Raw genomic sequence first — 26,485 nt, 5'->3', positions numbered from 1 at the left:
TCTGATTGAATGAATGAATTGAATGAATAAATGAATGGTCATTTGTAAAGCACAAACTTTGCCCAAAGCCGTCAAGGCGCTAGGGATAGAGAAACAGCGGTCAAGATGTAAGGAGTGGGACTTTCAGATATTAGAGCAGCCGCGGGACGTGGAGGGAGTTACGGTGGGGCAGGGAGGAGGGGAGTGGGAGGGGCAGGGTGGAGGGTGCTAAAAACAGGCATATGGATCATTGCAGGTAAGTACACAATTTAATTAATAAAACGAAATTCGTAGCGCGCACACAATTGCTTTTGGCCATGCAGTGCGCGCTACGAATTTCGTTTTATTAATTAAACTGTGTACTTACCTGCAATGATCCATATGCCTGTTTTTAGCACCCTCCACCCTTCCCCTCCCCCTGCCCGCCTCCCTGCCCCACCGTAACTCGCTCCATGGCCCGCGGCTGTATTAGAGTACAAAAAGCCAGTACTTTAGTGACTTGCGGAAGAGAAGATGCGACTCGTGGCAGGAGATTGATAGGGAGAGAGTGCTCCAAAGCTTTGAGGCAGCCACAGCAAAGGCTCTTTCACCCCACCTAGCCCTCCAATTTTTGTTGACAGACCGCAACTGTTTGGTAGGCACGTACCATTAGAAGAGTCGTTTAATTCCTTCCAGGACCAAAATTATGTAATGTCCTACGAACTATACATAGTGCCTTAAACAGGATCTTTTCTCTAAAGGAAGCCAATGCAACTTGCTAATTGCCGCCGAGACAGAGTGAAATTTAGGAAGATCCAAAACAAGTCTTGCTGCGGCATTCTGGACAAGTTGCAGTTTATGGATGGAACCCTTGTTAATGTCCAAGTAGAGACCATTACAATAGTCTACCCTGGACAAAATCAAGGCAACAACTGCCTGCTTTCGTGAAGAGAGAGAAAGACAAGGGACGATTTTCTTCAGGATCTCGAACCCGAGCTGCCTTGCTGGGTTGGAGAGAGCAGGCACAAACACCCAGTTTGTCTGAGAGCACAAATTCATGGCGCTCGGGCCAATCCTGAAGCTGCTCTCATGTATAAGAGAAGCTTCAGGATTAGCCACAGGGCAGGGCAGTCTGAGAGCCTGTGTCTGCCTGCAGTGGAGAGGAGCAGAAGAGCGTGATGCTGGATGGTGGCATGTAAGTTCTATTTTATTTTTTATTTTTATCTGTCGTTCCCCCATCCACTCCCCCAACCACACCGCCCACCTCTTTTCCCTGACGAAAGCCTCTCCTGATAAACACACAGAGCTATCTCTGCAATTATAAAGGCAGCATCGATCTAACCACCCATGCAAGATGAATAAAGTTAGGCCTCTTTCTTCTTCTCGCTTTTTAAAAAAACTAGAAGATAGTAAACATGTTTTTATATCCTCGGCCGCATTACCTGCAATTAATCTGTCTCCTCACTGCCTCTTTGGCGGGCCGGTCCCTCGCGCTCCACATTTGGTGAGCGCCATCTTGGGTGGGGTAGGGAGACGCTGGACACTCCCGCGCTCTAGCAGTCACGAGGACTGGCTAGAGACCGACGCCGGGATTTGTGCATAAATAGAACAGGAGGTAGGCTCTCCTTGCTCCTACTAGCATTGCGACAGCTAGGCTCGTCTTAGACACTTTTTATCTGCCCCGTTTTGTGCTATTTTATTTAATTGCTTTTTTCACCGTTCTCCCCTGTTTTTATATCCCCGGCCGCATTACCTGCAATTAATCTGTCTCCTCACTGCCTCTTTGGCGGGCCGGTCCCTCGCGCTCCACATTTGGTGAGCGCCATCTTGGGTGGGGTAGGGAGACGCTGGACACTCCCGCGCTCTAGCAGTCACGAGGACTGGCTAGAGACCGACGCCGGGATTTGTGCATAAGTAGAACAGGAGGTAGGCTCTCCTTGCTCCTACTAGCATTGCGACAGCTAGGCTCGTCTTAGACACTTTTTATCTGCCCCGTTTTGTGCTATTTTATTTAATTGCTTTTTTCACCGTTCTCCCCTGTTTTTATATCCCCGGCCGCATTACCTGCAATTAATCTGTCTCCTCACTGCCTCTTTGGCGGGCCGGTCCCTCGCGCTCCACATTTGGTGAGCGCCATCTTGGGTGGGGTAGGGAGACGCTGGACACTCCCGCGCTCTAGCAGTCCCGAGGACTGGCTAGAGACCGACGCCGGGATTTGTGCATAAATAGAACAGGAGGTAGGCTCTCCTTGCTCCTACTAGCATTGCGACAGCTAGGCTCGTCTTAGACACTTTTTAACTGCCCCGTTTTGTGCTATTTTATTTAATTGCTTTTTTCACCATTCTCCCCTGTTTTTATATCCCCGGCCGCATTACCTGCAATTAATCTGTCTCCTCACTGCCTCTTTGGTGGGCCGGTCCCTCGCGCTCCACATTTGGTGAGCGCCATCTTGGGTGGGGTAGGGAGACGCTGGACACTCCCGCGCTCTAGCAGTCACGAGGACTAGCTAGAGCCCTATTTCAACTGGTCATCATGACGCGCAGCGTGTGCGTGCAGCGTGTCAGCCGCAGCCACGCCGGAGTCACGCCAGAGTCCAGCCCGTCTGCGCCCGTCCGCGCTGAGGACGGGCTGGATGGCTGGACTGCTGGCCAGGCTAAGGTAAGCTCTTATCCACCTAAATACTCCCTACAGGATTTATTAAGGCTTAAACCTCCTTCTGCACCTTGTTTCCACCGGTGCACCCCTGAAGACCTCCTATTACCTCGGGGGTGCGCTTGTTTTCAAACAGACCTAGGGGGCTTTAATCCTCTCTCCCCCCCTTCCCCCTGGGAGCTCTGTTCTTCGGTGAGGCCCAATATGTCGAGCGACCTCGGCTTTCTTATTAACGCTCGCTCTCTTGTTAAAAACAATATTGTTTTTAAAGAGTTTGTTTCAGAAAGGAACCCCTCTTGGGTTTTCGTTACTGAGACTTGGACTAAAGATTCCTCTGGCCCTGATCTCGTGGAAGCAATCCCAGAGGGCTATTGCCTAGCACGACAGGACAGAATAGGCCGAGTTGGTGGTGGCCTGGCTATCCTCTATAAGGACAGGTTTCACTGTCACATCTCACCTCTCGCTGACCCCAAGGATGCGCTCCAAGCACTAAACTTCTCACTGTCCGATCATTCTAATCCTGTGTTCAATGGGATTTTGCTCTATCGGCCCCCTGGCCCTAGAGCGGATTTTGGGCTGAAATTGCTTCAGATCTTGGAACCTTATTTTGGTCGCCAAGATCTCACGATTCTAGGTGATTTTAATTTTCACCTAGAGTTGCTGGAGGCAAATGACACCATCTCCTTTCTGGAAGCTATGTCAGCATGTGGACTCACCCAATTGGTGAAAGGACCTACTCATTGAGCCGGACACACGCTCGATGGCATTTTCTCGAATGATCAAAGGCTGACAGTTACCAACTCCCTCCATCTTTCTTGGTCGGATCATCTGGCCGTTTCCTTTGGTCTGACTTATCCGACCCAGAATATAGCTAGAAGGTCTCCAGGGACGGTGGAAGCACGTAGGAACCTTAAAAACATTAAGGAAGATTCCTTCCATCCGTGGATACCTAGACTGTCTACTGCTCAGGAACAGGACGTTTCATCAGCGGTCTCACAATATGAAAAGACCATTTCGGAGGCCTTGGATCTTCTGGCTCCTGCTAGGTCCTGCTATACAGCCAGGAAAAGACCCTCAGCTCCCTGGTTCTCCGAACAATTAAGGCTCTTTAGACAACAAGTAAGGAGACAAGAGCGCTTATGGCACTCTAGCTGGAATCTTAAGGACAGAGAAGCACATAAGATCTTGCTTAAAAAATATAAACTGGAAGTGATTAAGACCAAACAGGACTACTTTACGGCCCTCACTTCCTCACTTTCGTCTCCTAAAGAGCTCTTCAGAATCGTTGTTTCCCTCACTTCTCTCCAGACCCCAGACCCGGTGGTTGCCTCCCAGGGGCTCTGCAACGAAATAGCCTCTTTCTTTCAGTCCAAAATATTGGACATTCATAGTGCTTTGGAATCCCTCAAATCCTCCACCACTATGCCCTTGGTGCCCGCTATTTTGGATTCTAACGGCGCCGTTTCTCCTCGGCCCATGGGTCTTGAATTCTTTCCCCCTCTCTCCTACCACGATCTTGAGATCCTCCTTGCCAAAACCAAATCTGGATCTCCGCTAGATGTATGTCCGCTAAAGATCCTAAAGCAGTGCAGAGAATCCCTCCTTCCCCCTCTGGTTGACATCATGAACAGGGCGATGGAGGAGGGCGTTTTTCCCCAGCAGTGGAAAAATGCAGTGGTAAAACCTCTGCTCAAGAAGTCATCTCTTGACCCTGGGGTTTTAAAAAACTTTCGCCCCATTTCGCTGCTCCCGGCTCCCGCAAAGATGTTAGAAGCCCACCTAAACAAACATCTTGCTTCATTTGTGGAGAACTCCGGATGCCTGGATCTTTCCCAGCATGGATTCAGGAGGGAACACAGCACCGAGTCTGCCCTCACCATAGTGCTTGATAACATCCGCACGCGGGTTGACGGGGGACAGACCTCCCTCCTGATCCTCCTTGATCTCACGGCTGCTTTCGATACCCTTTCTCCCTCAGTCTTAACATCTCGACTGAGGGATATTGGAGTACGGGGGGCGGCCCTGGGACTCCTTTCCTCTTTTCTCGATCATAGAGAGCAAAGGGTGATGCTGGGTCAGTTTCTATCTCCATCCTTGTCTGTGCATTGTGGGGTCCCTCAAGGGTCAGCGCTTAGTCCTACCCTTTTCAATATCTATGTGACCCCCCTTGCCAGACTTATTAGATCTTATGGGATGGAGGTAGTCTCCTATGCGGACGACACCCAGATCCTCGTCTCTCTCTCTCCCAATCAGTTACGTCGACTGCCGGCAACTTTAGATCTTGTATGGAGGCAGTCGGCCAATGGATGATTCACAATTTATTGAAACTGAACGGGGAGAAGACTGAGGTGATGGTGTTTGGAGGAAGGGAGGACATTTGGTCCGCCGAATGGTGGCCGGACTCTTTGGGTGCCCGCCCGGATCCTACATCCTCAGCTAAAAACCTGGGGGTCATGATCGATCCTATCCTTAGCATGTGCCAACAGGTCAGCAGGACTGTATCGACCTGCTGGGGGATCATCCACATCCTTAGGAAAATCAGGCACTACCTGTCCTTACAGGCAAGAAAGCAACTGGCTGTTGCCCTGCTGGGCTCGCGTCTGGACTATTGCAATGCGCTGTATGCTGGACTTAACAAGTGCCAGCTGCAGCGCTTGCAGGTGGTTCAGAACGCAGCGGCCAGATTTGTTCTCGATCTACCCCAACGTGCCTCTGCCACCGCTGCTCGGAAGCAGCTGCACTGGCTCCCCGTTGCGGACCGCATCCTCTTCAAGTCCATGTGCATGGTCTATAAGGCCTTAGCTAAAACCAGCCCCACTGGGATTGGATGCATCCTGTCCCGTTATAATCCCGGTAGGAACCTTCGTTCCTCTAACAGACTCCTCCTCTCCGTTCCTCGTGTCCGGAAGACCAGATGGGGTGGCAAGGCCTTTTCCAATCTGGCCCCTAAATGGTGGAATGCTCTCCCTCTTGAGGTAAGGTCTCTCCCCACTCTTCAAGCCTTTAGATCTGCCCTAAAGACTCACCTCTTTGTGCGTGCCTACTTGTAGCAGTGCTGTTGTAATTTGCTGATCTTTTTTGGATAGGCGCCTTGACACCTTCGGGTTGAGTACGCGCAATACAAATTGCTTAATAAATAAATAAATCGCAGAGACCAATAACGTTAAGCGCTACAAAAAAAAAACAAGAGACAAGATGTTCCCCCTAGCGAACTTCCCACGCCAGGCAGAACATCCCGGAAGTCAGGCAAGTCATTTCTTATTAGTGTCCTGCCCATCTCACCCGCGTCACCCCTAGAGCGCATAGCAAGAGAATGGAGCAGAGAGAAACCGAGGCGAAGGATCCCCGCTGACATGACCCGCTCTCGATCGAACAAAAAACCCTCCCTGCAGAGGAGGTCAAAGTCACAAAATAAGGTAAAGGCCAGCGCATGCCCTCACAGCCAAAGCTTTGATCTCAGCCACACACAGGCATGGCAGGAAGCATCAGCACAAGCACAACAGGCATGTTTTAGACCCCACACCATGGCCACCAGGTTCGACTGCCCCTCACATCCCACTAGACAATGAGTAAATGCAGGATCTATAATATTACGGGTATGAATCCAGAGTGCATGAAATGAATAATCAGATGCCATCCGCACCGCCGGGCAAAGAAGCATGACGCATCATGTAACCCGTGCCGCAAGCGCAATATTAAGCACACCCTGAACACTGACCTATGGGAATAATATTTATCTTTTAGGTGACAGATGCATGAACAAGGCAACTAGAGGCCTCATACCCCTGCCGCCGGATTAATAGGTATGTTGGCACCAACTGCCCAAACTATGATACAAATCATGCGTAGAGCACAAACTCCATCAATACGGGCACAATACTGATGCCACCACATGAGAAACACTTCCCCCCTTGTTTAACCACGTAGGGGATATTAAATAATTTAGCCGTGCACCAGAGTAGATGCATCCCAAAATCCAAGAATGAAGCATGCTTGTGAGCCTCCCCCCCCCCCGGATATAATATAAAATTGTCCATTCACTCTCCTTAGACGAGTGTTCAAACACATAATTTGTGACCAGGTGCCCTTAGATCCCGAGCAGGACCTCTCAGTTGAACAGCTGGAGGGCTTCCCCAAAAACATCCTTCAAGGAAGGATTCCCCTCTTTTCACGCAGAATAACACATAGGATGATGGGTTCCAAAACCTAAAGAATAACACTCAATCCTGCGTTATGCCCATTTCACACGTAGGACCGCACAACAAAACAGGAGCTCTTGTTTAGGAAACCATATACATGCCCCAAAAGAACATAGAAACAAGATGACCCAGTGGTGTGTCTCCCCACAACGTTTAAAGATGTGTGCAATCTAGTCCACACATCTTTTAATTAAGTTAAGGTACATAAGGACTATGAAAAGATAGTAACTGTCTGTTTTAACATCCCCACAGTGTCCATAAAGCTTACAGCCCTGAAGAAGACCTTCCCTGAAACACATCCCAGGCCCAACAAGAAGGTGGAAACGAGTTGGTGCTGTTACAAAGGGGCCAAGAGCCATCATTAATTGTTCTATCTGCACATAAAGTGTAGCATCACGGGAGATGAAATTCAGGACCATATACTGCCACAAACTAATGTCCGGTCACCCACCATTATATGGCCAAATAGTGCTGTCTAACACTACAGATAAGAGGACTCAAGTGGTAAATGTCCCACCAATAGGACAATGTAGGACAACAAATTGTACATATTCAATAAGTCATGTCATGTGATGTCTTTTGTTTTTGATTTGTATAAGTCTTGTCCTTTGTCATTTTGTTAATAAATGTAAGTACTACATGTACAATTTTTCTTTGAAAAATCCAGAAAAAAAGCAATGAAAAAGCTATCACTTAAGAAAAGAGGACTGCTGACTGATTTCATCCAGAATCACAGGAATATTTCCATTTTGGCGTGATATATTCAAGTGTACAGATTTGCTGCAAGCATGAAATAATTGCAGGTCAAGTCATAGACTTTGGAAGAAACAATACTTAGGGTTCTTCCTCTAAATAATGTTTTGATTGATGGTCTTGGTTCACGTCTTGACATAACCTTTTGCCTTTTAATCCATTCGCCCAAACTTTTTTCACACCCTGTATGTATATATCGATCTGGTGTGTACCACGCAGTCACATTATAAAGCAGTCATCTTCCCCGTCAGCAGGCAAAGTAGTCTAGTACTAATGTCACAATAATTTGTCCTGTAATAGCACTTATAACGAAATCACTGTATTATTGTAGGTCTGGTTAAATACAGTTTTAGCTCTTCTAAAGTCTGGTGTCTTCAATGCTTCACAAAAAGTAATGTAAGAAAGGCCCGATTGCAAATAAATCAGAATTCCATGCACAGATTCCAGGCGACTGGAATGACCAATGCTGGTTGTATTCCCACAAGGAATTCCTGAAGTTTTGAGCTAATTCCCCTGAAATGTGGAAACTGATGGTATTCTAACTCTGCAAATATTTATCACTTCATCTGAGAAGGTGGAAAAGTCGGTGAGGGCGTCTCTGCGGCGTGGTGGGTGAGCACATTGAGGGAGGAAAGCAAAGATGTCGCCTGCCATGGGGAACCATTACAAGCTGCTCCTGTGACTTGGAAAAGGTTCAGTTAGGGTCAGAAAACTCTTTGAGCTGCAATACAGCCCTTTTCATGACCGGCTTTACTGGCTGAAGTTTCTAGCTGGTAAAATCGGATCTGGTGTTCCTGCACCCTCAAAATTCAGGTGTGGCAACTCTGACAAATTTATAAGTATGTGGAGAGGAATTCCAGCTGGGAATTCTGCTCTGCCCATTTGTAATCAAATAAATCAATCAATACTTAGCTTTGTAGAGCCCGGCTACTCACCCGGCATTGTGCATAGGCCCAGGGAGATTAAGTGATTTGCCCAGAATCACAGGATGTTAAGCCAAAGCCAAGACTCAAACTTGGATCGCCAGCTCCAAAGTCGCCAGCGCTGGCTGTTAGACCACATTCTATCAAGTGAGAGTGGGTTTTGAGCTTCCACCCTTCAGCCTTCGCCTTTCTATGTGTTTTTCATGGCTTGCGTTTGATTAGATTGGGTGTTATCAAGGTTGTGGCATATAATGGATGGTTACATTATCCCAGTTCTGATCCCATTAAGTTTTGGTAATATGGCATCATGTAGTCGCTTTGGTTTAACGCAGATACAACATGACCTGCAGCTTATATCTCAGATACCGAGGATTTTCTGTGATGTACTTACTCTGCTGACACAATGAGATATGATTTGCTGATTTATTACTTTTTTTAATTTGGGAAGGGCATGCTCTTTGAATACCTTAGTCTGACAAAGACAGTTCTACATCTCAATCAACCATGCATTTTCTTTTGTTTTTATTTTCCTATGATGATAATATGCAGTTGCATTTAAGGGTTTTTATTCACAAAATGGTGAAGTGCATTAAAATAGTCTGTCTTAAACATGCAGTGAAAATACTATTGCTTCATCAAAATAATCTACTATGCAATATTTTGCTGTGTATGCATTTTAAGCTCACCATTTACAATGCAAACTTCATCTCCTGACTCCTTTACACAACTCTCTTCTTTGAGGGTACAGTTTAACTTGCTAATCGCCCATCTTCCATACTGTTGTAGAGCAAGGTGCTACATCAGAGGACAGCTATGTTTGTAAGACAGCTTGGGACAACAAACACACAAGGTTGCTCAACTATTTCCAAACACTTCCCTTAATTAAACTCCGGATCTGTTGGTTTTGCTAATGCTTGTTTATTTATGCATGTATGGAAAACATTTTCTACAACTGCTGCAACTAAGCATGAGCGGATTTTGCGTATTGGCAATCCACGGATTTGCGTATTGGCGTATTTCGAAAATACGCAAAATCCGCGGATCCTAGCGTATTTTTTTTTTTGTGTTCGCATGGGTTTCTGCAAGTTCGCGAGGGTTTTATTGTACAAAACGCTCGCGAACGTGCAGAAACCCGTGCGAACACAATGTGCCTGGGTATTGCGCTCGTGAAAGTCAAGGATGCAAAGTCTATCCAGCATCACAGCTGATTTTCGACGGTAGATTTGGGAAGAAGGCACATCTGCCCAGCCTTGACAACGCTTACGATTGTTTTTGGGCTGATGAATGAGTCACTGAATTTAAGCTTCAACTAGGGCACATGCTTTATTGATATCTTTATTGATATCTGTAAGTGCTTCCTGTTGAGGTTTTATTTTTGTGCCAGGACCATCGTGCCAGAATGAACCCTGCCCTTCATATTTATTCAAGAAGACGCCACCGTTTTGTGCCATACCTCTACTCAACTGGAGCTGCTGTTGTAATTTACAATGGCGCCAGCAAGCTGCCAGCGCCGTTGTAAAATAGTTACAAAGTTAGCTTGCAAAGGAAGCACTTAGATAAAATAAAGCAGCACCTGCTTCGTTTTATCTAGTGGTTCCTGTGCAAGCTAACTTTGTAACTATTTTACAACGGCGCTGGCAGCTTGCTGGCGCCATTGTAAATTAGTTACATGACTGGGGGTTCAACTTTTGAACCCGTTACGTCCGCGCGGATTTTTTTTCTTCGGATTTTGTGGGAAATCCGTAAAATACGCGTATTGCGGATTTCCCAAAAATCCGAAAAATCCGTGGGCGTAACGGATTTACCGCTCACGCTTAGCTGCAACATCATATGATAATATTGTCACTCCTGTAAAGGCACATCAGGAAACAATATATCTAGTACCACCTGAAATGTTACTACTGCTGTAAAACACATGACAGCGAACATATTTTTAGACCTCATTTTGAGATACTCAGAGTGAGTCATCCCCGCATAAAGGGAGCATAGTAGCAGATTCAATTCAGAGCCCTCACAAATGAGAGTATCAACTGCTGAAGGAAAGATGAAGGCACCAAAGACAAGAATAACTGGAGTGATTTCATGGGATCCTAGGAATGCCAGCTGGAGAAGCAGGAGATCAACTGCAAACATCTTTAGAGTACAACATCTAAGGCTAAGGCACTAACCTTAAGCCAATCACAAGCAAGGCAATATTTCCCACCTAAACTGGAAGCCAGTCACAAGTAAGGAACATTTTCCCACCTTAAGCAGGACAAAACACAAGCAGTGAACATTTTATTGCATGAAAAGGGAGTTTAAATCACCAGTGGAAGGGGATACCTCCACCAATTACTCTGCAATTTATTATGAGGCAGTTTACTGGTCCTGTTACCACATGCAGGCAAAGGCAGGCCAGGTACATTTTATGCCCGAACCAGAAGTTCAAACTTTAGATCACAAGAGTTGTCCATGCTTGCGTATCGAAAGCAATAGGCTGATAAGGAGGACGGTGGTCCCATGTTTGGTTCTGTCAAAATCAGAAGCGCAGGGCCAGGATCCGCATGCAACACCTCACCTCTCACTATCAATCAGTAGGAACTTACTTGCCCCTTCGACGCGCCACTCTGGCTATGTACACTGTAGGCACAGGCTCCCAGAATCCCCAGTGGCCAATGCTGACGCTGCTCTCTTGCTGAGAGCAGTGTCAGGACTGTCCGGAGCGCTCTGAATTTGTGCTCCCAGGTAGAGTGGGAGCCTGTGCTTTGCATTCCCCAACCCACCAATGCAGCTCGGGTTGGAGACAGCTTCTATGCGCATGACGGTTTGGCCGTCCTGAGACGGCTGGCCAAACCCACATGCGCACTAACAAGAGTGCCCACCACTCCCCCCTCTGCCTACCATCCCCATGGCCTTGCACCCTAGACACGATGATATGGAGAAAAATTAAACAATAGTAAACACAGCCTTATTTTCATTTCATTTTTTTTGGCTGCTGGCGGGGGGGGGGGGGGATGGGGGTGTGACGCTCCTCCGGCATAGCGGAGGCACCACTGCTAGTAATATGCTCTTCGTTACCTTTGATTACAGTAGAGAGGAGCCTTGTCCCTCAAGAAATGTTGCTGACATCTCTCCTTCAGCACTCATGGTAGGAAGCATATCATTTCCCCCTTCAACAATTATGATTAACAATCATATAACTTGATAGATTCACCTGTATGGTTTATTTATGTCTTGCTGTCTTTTCATATGTCAATGTTATAAACAGGTAGTAAACCAGCAGCAAAGCACACGGTGCAATGAGGTACAGCCTCTTTGCTTTCTTCTGTAGAGTTAAAAGAAAGCCTTAGGGGCATATTATCAACAACAGGCAATAAAATTATCGCCGCTTTATCGGCAGGAAACGGCCGCTAAAGCGGCGATAATGAGCATGATAATATGCCCTTCTGAATTGCCATAGCAGCCCAGGTTAACACCAGAACCTGGGCTGCTATGGGAATTCACAAGGACATATTATCAAGCCCATTATCGCCACTTTAGCAGCAGTTTCCTGCCGATAAAGCGGCGATAATTTTATTGCCTGTTCTTGATAATATGCCCCTTAGTTTGCCTGTCCGCCTTATCTCTTTCTATATCGCTACCTACCCCTTCATCCCTTGAGCAATACATACATGACTGTTTGACTGTATTTTACCCATCAGACCATCCTTTAATTGATATGCATTGCATCACTGTACCTTTTTCACTGTGTACGGTTTTATGAAGAAAAAAGCAAATAAAAATTATTTTTAAAGGAGCAAAAACTTCGTTTGCCTGTACTATAGCAATAACATTTAAACTGATCACTGGACTTTAAAAGTAAACATGTGAGTGCAGGTGTAGTCATATATTAGTTTCCAGTAACATGCTTTATTGGGCGACATTTTTTTTAATTCAGCTAAGATGTATTACAAAGAGGTAGAATAACTAAACCACGTGATGAAAATAAACTACATTTAAATTTTACAACTGAACACTGCATCCACAATTTTTTTTAATTCAGCTAGGATGTATTATAAAGAATTAGAATAAACTACATAATAAAAATAAATCGTGATTTTATATTTAAATTTTACAACTGAACACTGCATCGATAACTCGAGTAGAAACAACCTTCTTCTTAAAATGCATGAATATTCACAGCCATGACAGGGTCACCGTTGTAATAAAGGACACACCTCGTTTGTCAGTTGCAATGGCAAATTAATAATTGCAACAAAATACCTCCCCAAAAGTCGTTTTATGCCTGAGACTACTGAGGTACACCAGCCTATTTTATGAATAAGTCGGTCACACTGCTTCTCAGAGCACACGCAACAAGACTTTACCAGCTCAAAAGGGTTTGTGAGAACAACAAGTCTTAAGGCCAATTATGCTATTACGAAGGCCAAATAAAGAAACTGCTTTTTGGTCTGAGTCCAGATTAGCTCGCAGGCATGCCTGAAGTGCAGGCTGGAAATGACCGGTTGTTTCGTAATGTCGTCTACCACCAGTGGCGGCTCGCAGTGGGAGTGCTGCGGGATGGTGAGGCGGGGGAGGGGCAGGGTGGGGGGGGGGGGTAGTGGAGTCAGACATACGACGTCTACGAGTAAAGTAAGTAAATAAATAAATAAAACTATTTACCCTGCGCTCGCTGCATCGCCAACTCGGACCGCCCCACCCCCATCAGCACTCCCACTGCGAGCCGCCACTGTCAACCACTGGTGCCCGCGTGCATCAAGTACTATTGCCCTGTAATTGGATGCAAAATATACTCTTTCTGTACACTTCTCAAAAGTAGATGGGTTACTCCAAAAAATGGTAGTAGGTTTCAAACTCAAATACAGTTTGTGACCGGAATCAAATTCAGGAAACGGGGGCCTCATTTACATTATTTTGACGCAGCGCAGCGCAGCAAGTCTTCCTGCGGCACTGCTGTAAGTCAAAATAAAAGGGGCAGGAATGCACTGTTTCTACAAGATACGGCACATTCGTGTTCTTCTCCCCAGCACCTGTGCACAAACAAAAGCTGTGCATCATTTTGCATGGGTACCTGTGTTGCGGGATGATTGTTTTTGTGCAGGAAGGGCATTTTTCTTTTTCTATGCATGCTGCAGAATTCAGCACACATAGAAAGTTGAAAAAACGAGGAGAAATAAAAGTATTTTCCCTGGGGAGGCATATGATTCTGACACATTCCCAGGTTTACAAAATGTTGTAAATCTGGAAGTGAGTCACGTTCCATGGATATTGCATGGAAGCACCCACAGCAACACCCATGGAACGCCCCTTTTGCGCTGAGTTATGCGTGAAGGGGAAACATATTTACAAGGCCATGAAAAGTCACGCAGGGTGACTTTACATGGCCTTGTAAATATGGGGAAGCCCATTGCTCTGCCGGTGAGTCAAAAAAAGTGACGCGCCAGTGGCGCAATGGGCTTGTAAATAAGCTCCTTAAAGTTTAGCCAGCACTACAGCTTTAAACAAGCAGCAGAAAAGATAGTAGGCTGCTAGTATTTTTGCTATGTCAATGCTTGTTTTGTTTTCTCATGGTCTTTGCAAAATGTATTTGTTGCTGCAGCTGCCAGGCAATTACCAATACCTTAGCTAAAAGAAAAAAATATTTTGTGATCTCAAAAGCACACATTGCCATAATAAAGCACTGAAGGGAACTACTTTGTGTGCGGATGTTATCCTTGTGAAAGAGCAGAATGCCATCACTCACTGTGAAGTTAGCCAATGGAAGAAAGTGGGCTGACCCATTGCGCCATTCTACATGCTGCAGTGGGTGGAAGAAAAACGTGAATGACAAAGCAATAGGCCATTTGATGAAGAGGGCTGACTGAAAGACCCCATAGGTATATTATATTTATAATTTTAGTAACATGCAAAAGTCTTGGCTAATGCACGATTTAAAAACACAGGTGGTGGATCACATAAAACAAGAGTGGGAAGTTCTTTCATTGCCATGGTTTGGGCAGGTTGTGCTTGTGTAATGTTGTAGACATACATATCTTTTAAACGTTTTCTGATGGTCTCTTTAAAACATTTAGTGCCTTTATTTCATTCAATTTCCTTGTGAAAGTTACATTAGCGACTCCCACCCACCTTTCCTCTGATCATTTCTCACAGTGTTATAATTACCAGCTGCTGCTGCTAATTAGTGACCACTCTTGTTCAGCAAATTGAAGTGACTGTGGGAATTAAAAGCACTTTGCACAGACCTCTTTCACAAAGGTAACCTATATTGAAGAACAAATGCCATAATGTTAATGTATTTTTTTATTTTTTATCCACCCTCCAGTAAATAGTTGGTCTTCCTTCTGCACCTTTATCTTTCAGTCTTTCTTGGACAGCAAGTACATCTCATTTACATCTTGAATGTGGCTCCTGCAATGGAACACAGCAAAATACATTCTTGTAAACCTCACTGTTGTGGTGATGTACAAACAGTGTTTTGAGCATAGGCATCACCATCTGCTGCCCCAGACATGGAATACCACCAGAAAAAGGAGTTTTGTGATCTGGCCCAAGGTCTTAGTTTACATAAAGGAAATCTAGTGCAATCAAAATGGTGAGCACAATGGCAATCCAGAATGTGCCAGCATCTTCTGGGATCCAGAAGGGATCTACATATGACTCCTCACATATGTATTACTTGTATGTTGTGAGCGTCGATAACACAAACAACCTTAGATGGAAAGGGGTGTTGAATCACAATATCATCCTCTGGGGGCAATTAGTGAATGTTCTGCTATCTTTAGACAACTTCAGATCTGAGTCACTGTCATGGCTTTATTTACAGTCCTGATTCAATGGATCAATAGTGTCAGACAGAGTGTTACCATGTATCAAACACTGATACAGTTTATTGTAATGCAGTTGAATTTGATTAGCGCTTCACACCTCTGAAGAGGCATCAAAGCACATTTGTGGACAGGTAGAACACTACTCTGTGGGAGTGCATAGGTGGAAGAATTTGGGTCACTCATCTGTCCTACGTGAACAGTGTTACAATGGTGCCCATGTGGACGAGAGCTGTGTTTTTGTTGTTGTGCCTTGATGTGCATTGAAGCAAAAGGGAATGAAAGATAGGACATGTAAGCTTCAGGAGGTAGTGTATGGTTGGATGGATAGAAACTGAATGAGTGCAGCATGGCCTATGGCGAAGCGTTTTGGTGTCATGCGTGTAATGTGAGATTATTCTTACTGGGTCACAGTGAAACTGTAGCTGTCCATAAGCAGGGTGTAGGAGAAGTGTGAGAGAATAGACATGTTTGTGGATGGAGATTCCTACTGTCATTAGAGTAATGCCAAATTACCTATCACACAGATTATAGCACATCTAATATGAAGCAGAGAACAACTGTCCAGGGGTAACAGGGGTAACCCTTGAGAGGTGCATCGCCTACAACAAATGAACTGTGGAGCCACCCACTGGATTAGGCATTATGCAAACAAGCATGGTATTTGCTCTGAAGATTTGCTCTTTCTCCTAATTCCCAGCAACCCTCAGTGCAGGAGAATACAACTTTATAAATTTAGCCTGTTGGGAACCTGGTTCAAATCACAGGTCCTAACATTGTTTTAAATACCTATTCACCCCCAAATGTGGAAATGGATTGCCACTCACATCACACTGATGCAATCGCAGTGCCAAAGTGCTGGTTTCTAAAGCCACTGTTCACTTAATTGGGCCAAAGGTACTCTAGAGTCTGGTCACCGTGCTCTGTGCTCTTCGCAGATGGAGAACATTAAATGTATGTTTGGAATGGCTAGTCATGTATGAGATATTTAGGCTGAACCCACTAGTTACTACACTTGTTCTGCCAGTCAGCTGCCTAAGACCAACTTTATCATCCCAAGCCTATACATTACTGACTTATTGAAAGTTTCATAGTTGTACTTGGACCACATGAGTAGTCACCTTAGCTCGTATTTGCTTGACTGTCCTATATCATGGTGACTTTGATTCCTTCTGCACTATCCTTCCCCTGCACAATATGGTTGTGAGGCTAATTCGAGTTGGTTTGCTGTGCTTTACAATACCACTGAAAAAAAGAAAACCACTGAATACATAAATAAAAAATATTCTAGCTACTGGAAACTGTGGTGGATAGTCAGTATCCAGTCGCACCTTTAAGCTGCAATATCTCCAGAACCACAATGAATCAAGAGATGTAACAAATGGTAACAGAATCAGGATGAACAGTTTCAGTCAAAGGGCCATAACACTAAGGTCTGTGTAAAAGGAGTGACTCCTATATGTCCTTCTTAGAGTGCACAGGGCTTGTAGGGGCCTTCCTACAAAGTTAGAGGTGGAAAAGGTCATGTTATAGTGATGCAGACCTGCATTCACATCTTCATTCCTGTGCCAAGTACATACCTTTGTTTCATTTCTAGTTGGGAGGGCTGCAAAACCCTGTAGCTCATAGGCAGCTAATTTCCTCACAACAACCTCACACAGTCTTCAGTATTCTTCCTAGTCTGAGACCAACTACTGTCCTCAACAAGCAATGTAGCTTTCAGTTTTTTTGAAGTTAGATCACGGTGTCAAACTTCCTCAAAAGTTGTCTCCACTCCCAGAGTTTTATTCCTCTCCACACATCTCCCTGTGCTGTTCGGAGTTCTCCGGAAACCCTTTTGAATATCAGGAAGTGGCCCTGAAGGACCAATTCATATCTATGAAGCAAACGCAAGGAGAGAATGGTCGGAGCGCTGAAACTTTTCAGACACTCACTGCTAGTCACTGATCTGCATTTAATCCATCCTCGTTCTTTAGTTCACTTCGCCACCCCAGTTCAGACCCAGCCATATGCAAATCAGTCTTGACCCTGTGCCTCATCAGTCCAGCCCGAACTGCCAAGTCAGGTCTTCCCTGGACTGGAAACAAGCATCCTAGGACCAGTTTTGGGGTTTCACCCCTCATCAGCCAGGCTAGTTTGAATCCAGTGGCAAAGTGAGCAAGGGACCCACATCTGGGCATACCCTGCCAATTTAGGGAGAACTAAGCAAACACAAGGAGATGATGAATGAAGTGCTGAAACTATTCAGACACTCACCCCCAGTCACAGATCTGTGTTTCATCTATCATCGTTCTTTCGCTCACTTCGCCACCTCAGTCCAGACCCAGCCATATGCAAATCAGTCTATCATTTCTATCTACTTCAGGTGGGCACTAACAGAGTTAGGGTCAATCAAATGGCCTGCCTAGATTCCATCCGAACTCTGGTGAACGAGTGTAAAGCACCTCTTCTAAGCCTTCCTCCACAAAGGAGGTTTGGAAGCATCTGGTAATCACATGTGTACTCAATGGGACTGTGCAGGCTTCGCAAATGAGGCCTCTGAGATCCCACTGGGGAAGGTGACAGATGGCTACTTAAAGTGGATTTGAGGACAGCCAGGTCAGACACTCCAAACAGGGGTACCCTTGTTGCCAGGCAGATCCAGAAGCAGAGCTACAAAAAGCAAAAATAAGGGTTTTGGTCAATTGAGTGTCTTCACCTGTCTGAGGCAGAAATCGGTCTCTCTAGAACCACTAAGAAAAAGACTCCATGAGGGGAAACAGCGTGGGTAATATATTCACAAAGCAACCCAGAGGCAAACCTCTATCTTTTTGTACATCCACCATGTTATTGGGCTGGGTACCATCCGCACCAAACATGAATGTTATAATGCACTACATGTCTGTCCCAATTCACCACATAAATGTGGGTAAAAGTGAGGGAAACAGTGGGAGGCTTTGGATATTTTATACAGGGAGGGGCAGTAGACTTCTGTTGCAGGGTAAAGATTAAAAGGCTTGCAGTCCTCTCTAAATGCTAAGGTTCCAGCAACAGCTAGTCTCTCCACTGCCTGGTTAGGGGGACGTACCCACTCTGCTGTTGTGGAGGTATATTTTTGCAGTAGCTCCTGCTGGTGGGATACCAGAACATTGTTATCCAAATATTGGCTCACATATATATTGACCCCTGAATGTTGTTTACAGAAATACCACTCTAATTGAGTTAACAATAGACAGCCTTTACTCAATAGATCACATTATTTGCATTAATAATTTGGACACAATATCTATGTCAGAATATATTTCTGTTAATGATAATTTGACATGGGAAACAACCTTTACAATGCAACTTTTACAACGCACTACCATTATAACGAAACTTTTACGACGCAACATCCATTACAACGCATGCAATTACAACGCAACCATTACAATGCATGACACTACAACGCACACCACTACAACGCATGTCATTGCAACTCAGTCATTACAACTCATACCATTACAACGCATAACATTACCATCCAACACTTACCCTACTGTTGCACCCCCTGGAGTTAGAATAGTAATTTTTACCCCTACACTATCCAACACTTACCCTACTGTTGCACCCCCTGGAGTTAGAATAGTAATTTTTACTCCTTCACTATCCAACACTTACCCTAATGTTGCACCACCTGGAGTTAGAATAGTAATTTTTACCCCTACACTATCCAATACTTACCAAACATGAAATGTAATGTTATGCGTTGTAATGGTATGCGTTGTAAAGGTATTATGCGTTGTAATGGAATGCGTTGTAAATGTAGTTTTTAAAATTTCGTTGTAATGGTATGCGTTGTAATGGAATGCGCTGTAATGGATGTTGCGTTGTAAAAAATGCGTTGTAAAGGTATGCGTTGTAAAAGTGTGTGTTGTAACGTCATACATCCATTTGACATACAGCCGTTGCTGTCTAGAAATTCTCCGCACTCTTCTCATCCGAAGTCAAAAAAAGCATTGATTGACAGCCTCATTGGTTCACAGATTGTCAAGCATACTGTGGGAAAATAAGGCAGAGAGCACGAGTCATAAAGGGATGGGGTGGTAAAGCTCTCCTTGCTATGCAATGACCTTCATCACTGTATTCTAGGTTCCATTAAGCCCATTGGTGAATTGAATTTTAACAGTTCAAAATCAAATGAAATGCAGAATGAAAGTCTCACAATTTACATCACAGAAGGAGGGACCCCTTTGGCCTCACAAGCAATTCTATAATTCCATTTATTTATTTTGTCACCCAAATAAGATGGATCATAGCTAGCCATGTGCAGAGGTTTTTCATTTGATCTGACATTTTGACAAGCATTTTTTGGAATCCTTACATCTAAGAAATGGACTTAAGTGCCTTTAAGATTCTAAGATGTTACTCATGTGCTATTTTCAAAGAACTAATTTTCTCTGTCAGTGCTTCTGGGAGATAGGCCATAAGACAACATCAAAGTGCTGCCTTTCCCCTCATCATATGAAATTACTAAACGTCTTTGGCTTTTTACTAGGCATGCTGTTGTTTGTACGATTTTTGGAGAGAGAGCCTAGGATACGTCAAGCCAGCTTGCACAGACAGGTTATCATTCATCACATGGTTCCTTACATCTCAAATGTGTTTCATGTTAGCCTCTTTTGGGCACTTTAATAAAGATTTTATTTTTCTTATTGGTAAGTGCTTTGGCATGTGTAAAGGGTGAAGTGGTGGCACTCACATACACTGAACAATACCAGAACACAAACTATTTTATGACTATAACTATCAGTGATAAACGTTTTCCTATGCCTTTTGATCCTATGTTTCTACCTCTGTAGTGTTATTAGATATTTCAAATGCAATTTTGCTATCCGCTAGAGAACCTCTTTTAGGGGCTGTGGCAGCTTTCTTTTGGGTGCTGGACCTCAGGACCAGTGGGCCAATCAGGTGTGAAACACGGATTTATGACAGTACAACGCGATCATTTTGATCGCGGTACTTTACATCGCGGATTTTACAACGCAAGTCATTACAACGACTTGCGTTGGAGGGCGCGGATTGAGGATAATTATAATTTTCTATTCCAACGCCAACCCACGTAACAGTAGGGAAGGTGTTGGAATATAAAATTACAATATTCCTTAACCAACAGCGCCATCCAGCGCAAGTCGTAGTAACGACTTGCGTTGTAATGGCAGCGTGGTATAGGTCGTGCGGTGTAAACACCGCGTTGTAAACGACGTTTACCGTGAAACACAACAGAACCAGCTTTGAAATCATTTTCACATTATGTCTGAAAGTCTGCAGAGGAAAAAAGAAATTCTTATTAAATACAGTACGGAAAAGTGCAATTTTTGTTCTTGATGTCGACTTTATGGTGAAGGATACTGATGGGTGCAAGTTGACTGTGGGTTGGTTTGTTATTTTGAGTGCTAGTGTTGGCGGCCTTGTGTTCAGAGCTAAAATGGCCACTGAACAGCAATTCTTGGGTGAAACTGGCTAGGCCCAAACACTTTCTCTCAATCATTCCTATTTGTGGGCAAAGCAGTTTGAGATGGCCTCAAAGATCAGGCCTGAAGGTTGTCTTTGAAGTAGATATTTGAAAGAGCAGGCCATGGTGCTCCAAGATGTTGCCTAGTGGGCACTGGCACTCAATGATCAGTCATGGTGAAACACGGCTCCTTGGATGACCCTGCATATCGCATTTCAGGCTTTCGAAGGGCTAGACCCTAGTTTTATATGTCACTGATGTCTGTTCAAGAAAGATGCAGTGTATTTTAGGGTTGTGTCTGATAGACTGGTATGTAGAAATAGCCACTAGAGTAAGATGTCATGGCCAGAGGTGTCACATGCTGCCAGAGGTTGAATACTGGGACGCTAGACCGATTTAGTTAAGGACACATTGGCGGCAGCTCTAAACTGGAAATGGTGGGGCAACGCAAACAGGTGGTGGGGGTAAAATAAATGAAACATCTTACCTTTATCTGCAGCAGCCGACTCGGTGCTTCTCCCCCAATGCTGGTCAGGCTGCACAGGCTCCCAGGGGGCAATCACAGTGCTGCCCTCATGCTTGTAATATTATTTACCAGCATGAAATCAGTGCTGTGATTGGCCTGAGCGGGCTGGCTTGACTCTCGCTCAGGCACAGGGAGCCTGCAGCTTTTCCCAAACCCGGCTGTACAACACAGCTGGGTTGGAGAAACCAAAGTGCTCATGTCTATTGGCCGGCCTAAGACGTGCACTGCATGGGTTGGGTGCGGGGCCTTTGACTAGGCCCAGTGCCCAACACCCCATGGGCAAACTGAGAAAATAGGGGAAAAGAGCACTCTATAGGAACATGGGCTATACAATATCAAAAACAAAATGGTTCCTTATAGTGCGTACAATTACAACACTTAACTGATTGGACAATAGTATTACTGCTCGCTATTGGACACAATAATAAAAATAAAAACATAAATGCCTACTAATTTACGCTTTTTTTTGTATGTCACATGTCCCACATATGGAAAGTGGAGCATTTAAGTACCAACGTTTATTGTGTAGATACATCAGTGAGCTTAATCTCACTGATATCACTGATGTACATAATGTAAAATAATATGTTCTAGAGTTCAACATGTTGAGCATCATGGTAAAGGTATGTGGGTTATTGAGATATTTGTATACCACCAACCTAGTCAAAAAGCAGCAGAAAGCGGTATAGGGTGAAAGGCAAGCATGCATCCAATGACCTGCAGCTCCTGACTTCCTTCACTATAATTTAAATTCTGATCCCTTATACATATAGGGAATAACTGTGCGAAATCCCTGTCCTCTCTCTGGTCCCTCTGTACCCATCTCCACTGCTTCCCACATTGACAAGACACACAGAGCGGTCAGCCCAACTGTGGCAAACAACTCTGATCATCTCCGAATTGAGAAGAAAAAGCAGAATAAAGAGCAGCTTTCTGTGATTGCCTCAATACTATGTTGTCACCACAAATACATTATAACCTCCACCCAAGTATCATCATAGCATGAGCTTTCTTATGTCCTCTTTCTCCATCGCCCTGCTACGCTCTGCACCTCAAGACAGAGAAAAGAGCACCTCTCCAGTCACTCAACAAAATGCTCACCCAAGAGCCGCACAGCAAGTACCACAATTTACCATCACAGCACTTCCCGCTGGTAAAGCGGCCTACCTATCCTGATAATGCAAATCAGGCCCACAAAATGGGGTAAGTGACTCTATCTACTAGCACTTCAACTACCACAATACCAGGAGTGGTGTTGTAGTAGTTGTAGATGGTTCACCAGTGGACCCTGATGAAATATTATGAGCACCAGGACATTAGCTGAGCTCTATCCCTCTTTAAAAAAAAACACTTTTTTCCTAATCACTTATCCTACAGGTTGTGTGGTTCAGTGGCAACACAAAAGAGCACGGGCAGTGATTATCACATTACTCTGCTCTGTTTTTGGGAACTTCACAGGAACACATGTTGTGCACTGCCTACCAACGTTGAACCCACAGTTTTAGCCACATCCGGAGAATACTTTAGTTAGGTGAGGTACTTAGAAGTAGGCCTGGGCAAATTGTAATTATGCTGAAGTCATTGCAGTAATTTTGGTAATTCTGTGATACTCCTTGATGTAGAGTTACAGATAATTCTGTAATTATTCACGCTTGTGTGATTAAAAGTAATTTGGGGGAGCCATTCTACTATATGAGCATATTTAGCGAGCATTAGAGGCCGATCACTATTTGTGTGCTGCTGCATTAAGGGCTGTTTCATATCGCAAAATACAACCTCAACTCTATTTTGGACACAAGGGTGCATATACGCGAATAAAATAGTACTTAAATCCTACCACAAGAGCATATTTAGTGAGCGCAAGCAGCTGCTCACACTTATTATTCACGTTCTGTTGCATTTAGCTTTATTTCTGGGCACAGACTGCGTCAATTTGGGGAGTAAGGGGGCACTTTTTGCCCTAAGCAATAGAGCTTCATGCAGAATTACTTTTCTTGCGTAATTCAAGCATAATCTTGTGGAATTCTTAGCTAAATATATGTGATTCTGGTTCATGAAATTAAGTGAATTATGCCCACCACTACTTAGAAGATGGCCTAATCTGCTTCACCTGCTTCTCAGACCAAGACCAGGGCAAGGAGGGGAGGTGGCAAAAAATCTGGATACAATCAAAAAAGTGCCAGTGGTGCCTACTGACAAATGTTAGTAATTGCTGTGTTCATACTGTAATTATTGTGGAAAGTCCATTGTCTAGATTTAGATTGTGTCCCTGGTATTGATATGGCAATCAGCTCGGGTAATGATGAGAGCAAGTCATGGATGAAAATATGTTGAGACAAATCCAAATAGACTAAAATGATCTTATTTTACAAAGTTAGGCATTATAACATAGGTGTATTTACGAGCACCAGAATGCAGATGCCGACAAATGTTGGAAAAACAAAACATTTCATTAATACATTCAAGCCTGTGCTGTGTGGACCATACATGCACCCCTCTCAGTGCATAACAATTATCGAGTAAAATCTGTGTATCATCTGTGTTACATGACAAGTAGCTAATTTCAGTGCTACAGTCGAATGTATCGTGGGCTCACCACAATCTGAAGTTTTATGTTGGCCCTCAACAAAGATTGCGATTTACAACATCCAGTCTCAATAAAACAAAAATCCCCCTTTCTCCAATCCATTTGATGCTCATATACTACCTTGAGTCACAAACTAGAGATAGGGGACAATTCTTAAAAAAACACTACTTTGGTATTCTTTTCTCTCTTCCAGGTGTATTTTTTCACATTTTACACTTGTTGCGCAGTTTCAGTACAAAAAAATATTTAGAATCAAGGTGTGTTTTTGTTGTTTTTCACACCTATTTCATCATGAAATTGAAGAGTGTTATTACCTTCTAAATGTTCTTTCTCATTGTGAATTACACTCCTTTTTTGTTCTTAAACTAACAACAAAACATATTTGGCAGCCCTCATTTCATCCCCGAATTTTTGAGTCCCACTAGTGAATCATTGTATTGCTTAGTACTTGCTCTCAGTTAATCTTTGGCGATAATAAGAGTGCTACATTGATCTTAAACTGAATAGCCAATTAAATAAAGAAACACATACATAAATAAGTAGAGATGATGAGACAAAAAACCATAGCTCTACTCGATTGATTCTGGAATATGAAATGAAATAGCTCACTCTACCTCCTTCAACTCCGCGGTCTCCATCTCCACCCCTTCGTGCTGTGTAAGGGCGCGGTGTCCTCCATTTTCTCCACGGAGAACCAGGATATTGGTCTGCTCCTACATTCAGAAAGAAAAGTGAAAGTGCTATTAAAAACTTTGTAATATGAAAAAGAAATTCTCATCAAACAGTATGACATTAAATAGTCCTATATCCCCTCATCAGAATTTTCCTAGTAGGCAAGTGGCGTGCAAAACTTCAGGATTTTTTCATTAAATTTTGAGTAAAGCTTGTAAAAGCCATAAATTATGTTTTACATTATTAAATCAAATGCAGGATAAACATGCCTAAACCACATTTTTGTGCCGGAACCCGTTTCCTGGATTTATTTTTGAGCAAGATGAGTGAAACTGTTTGGTGACTGAATGTCATATTTTCATGAAGTGCAAAATTATGCATCATTGCCAATTGCAGGCAGATAATGTACAATTTTGCACACCTCTAATTCAGATCTCTCTTCCTGTTTGCCCGTAGGACCATTTCTGAAAATGATTGTTCCGTGCTTTTTGCTTATGTAAACAAAAAAGTACTTTCTGGATAAGTGTAGCACCAAATCACAGACGTCAAGTTATCACATTTGTCAAATGCAGTAACGAAAGCAGGTATTTTTCTTACTTCCAAATTAATACAATAGGAAGGGATTATTTCAACATTTTTAAACATGATTATTTTACAGTTCACAAGTTTTTGTCTATGTTTTTTGCGACTACACCATGAATAAACGTGGTGTGCTCCTGTCCCTACTGCAGCTACTTTCTGAGTTCCCCCATAAACACTTTTGCCTTCTGCACTTGTAAAGTTGTGAAACAATTACACTTCTTCAATTAACATTGTGTACTAAATTACTCATTCAACAAATGTGTCCAACTAAAGAAAGTAGCTGAGGGGCCGATTAGGATGGTGGTCGGACTTTTGTCTGACCGCCACCCTTTCATAAATGTGAGTCACGCCAGAGGCATTAGGATGCGACCACCACCATGGCAGTCGCAATGCCTATGTTTTGCATTGCAACGGGCGCTGCTGGCTGCAGCCATGCCGCAATGGAAAAAGGGGTCACTTATCAAATCCCTGCACTGCATGACAGGCACCATGTGGTGCCTGCCACATGGTGCAGGGATATGTAGGTGCCCCCCAAAACCCTCAGCTGAGGGCCAGTGGGGAAGAAGGGTGTTGGACCTGGGCCTCTTGGCAGGGTCATCCCTAAACTTTTTGCCTTCCTCCAATACTCTCTCTGACCTGTTTTTGTTGGTTTAATGACTCTGGGCACTTTTACCACTGCTGACCAGTGCTAAAGTGCATATGCTCTCCCTGTTGTAAAGTGTACATGTGATTGATATACCTGATTGGTTCATTGGATTTACTGTCAGTCCCCAGTAAAGGGCACCAGGAGTGCCAGGGCTTGTGAATGCCAATACTGCTAGTGGGCCTGCAGCGCTGGTTGCGCCACCCACAGAAAGCAGCCTTAAAATATGTCTAGGGTCTGCCATTGCAGAACCTGTGTGCAGTCTGGTACTGTCATGCTGGCTGGGCAAGTGCACACACTTGCCAGCCCCTAAACCTTCCCTTAACTTCATATTAGTCACCCCTATGGTAGGCCTGAGGGCAGGGTGCATTGTAAGTGTAAGGTAGAACATGCCCTGATGTGTGTGGCATGTTCTAATAGTGAATTACTGCCAAATTCGTTTTTCACTATTGTAAGGCTACCTGTTCTCTTAGGCCAAGATGGGCTGCTGGAATTATTACACTCTATAATCCCAGCAGGCTCAGGGAACATGGTAGAAATTAATGTTTAGTATGCCTGAACTCAGAATAATAAAATACTTCTTTTAGTAAAGTTTATTTTAATATCCTGTGTTTGCAAATGCTACTTTTAGAAAGCTAGCATTTGCTTGTCTAACCATTTCAGCCCGCCTCTGCTCTTGTGTGTATCTGACTGTCTGAGTGTGTGAGTGACAGG

At 44.1% G+C, this 26,485-nt stretch overlaps 1 protein-coding gene across 9 annotated transcripts in view; it reads right to left on the bottom strand.

Annotated features, from left to right (window-relative positions):
- Positions 1-26,485, bottom strand: part of SLC24A2 (solute carrier family 24 member 2) — a 901,628-nt gene that overhangs the window by 513,571 nt on the left and 361,572 nt on the right. For all 9 annotated transcript variants that reach the window (XM_078675953.1, XM_078675950.1, XM_078675958.1 and 6 more), the window contains exon 3: positions 24,489-24,587. In XM_078675953.1, the coding sequence (XP_078532079.1) occupies positions 24,489-24,587 (99 nt within the window). The remainder of the gene's footprint in view (positions 1-24,488; positions 24,588-26,485) is intronic.

Source organism: Lissotriton helveticus, chromosome 2_1 (assembly GCF_964261635.1).
Source record: "Lissotriton helveticus chromosome 2_1, aLisHel1.1, whole genome shotgun sequence".
In the NCBI taxonomy this organism is placed as follows: domain Eukaryota; kingdom Metazoa; phylum Chordata; class Amphibia; order Caudata; family Salamandridae; genus Lissotriton; species Lissotriton helveticus.
Note: the sequence above shows the minus strand (reverse complement) of the source record. Positions and strands in the feature narration are given on the sequence as shown.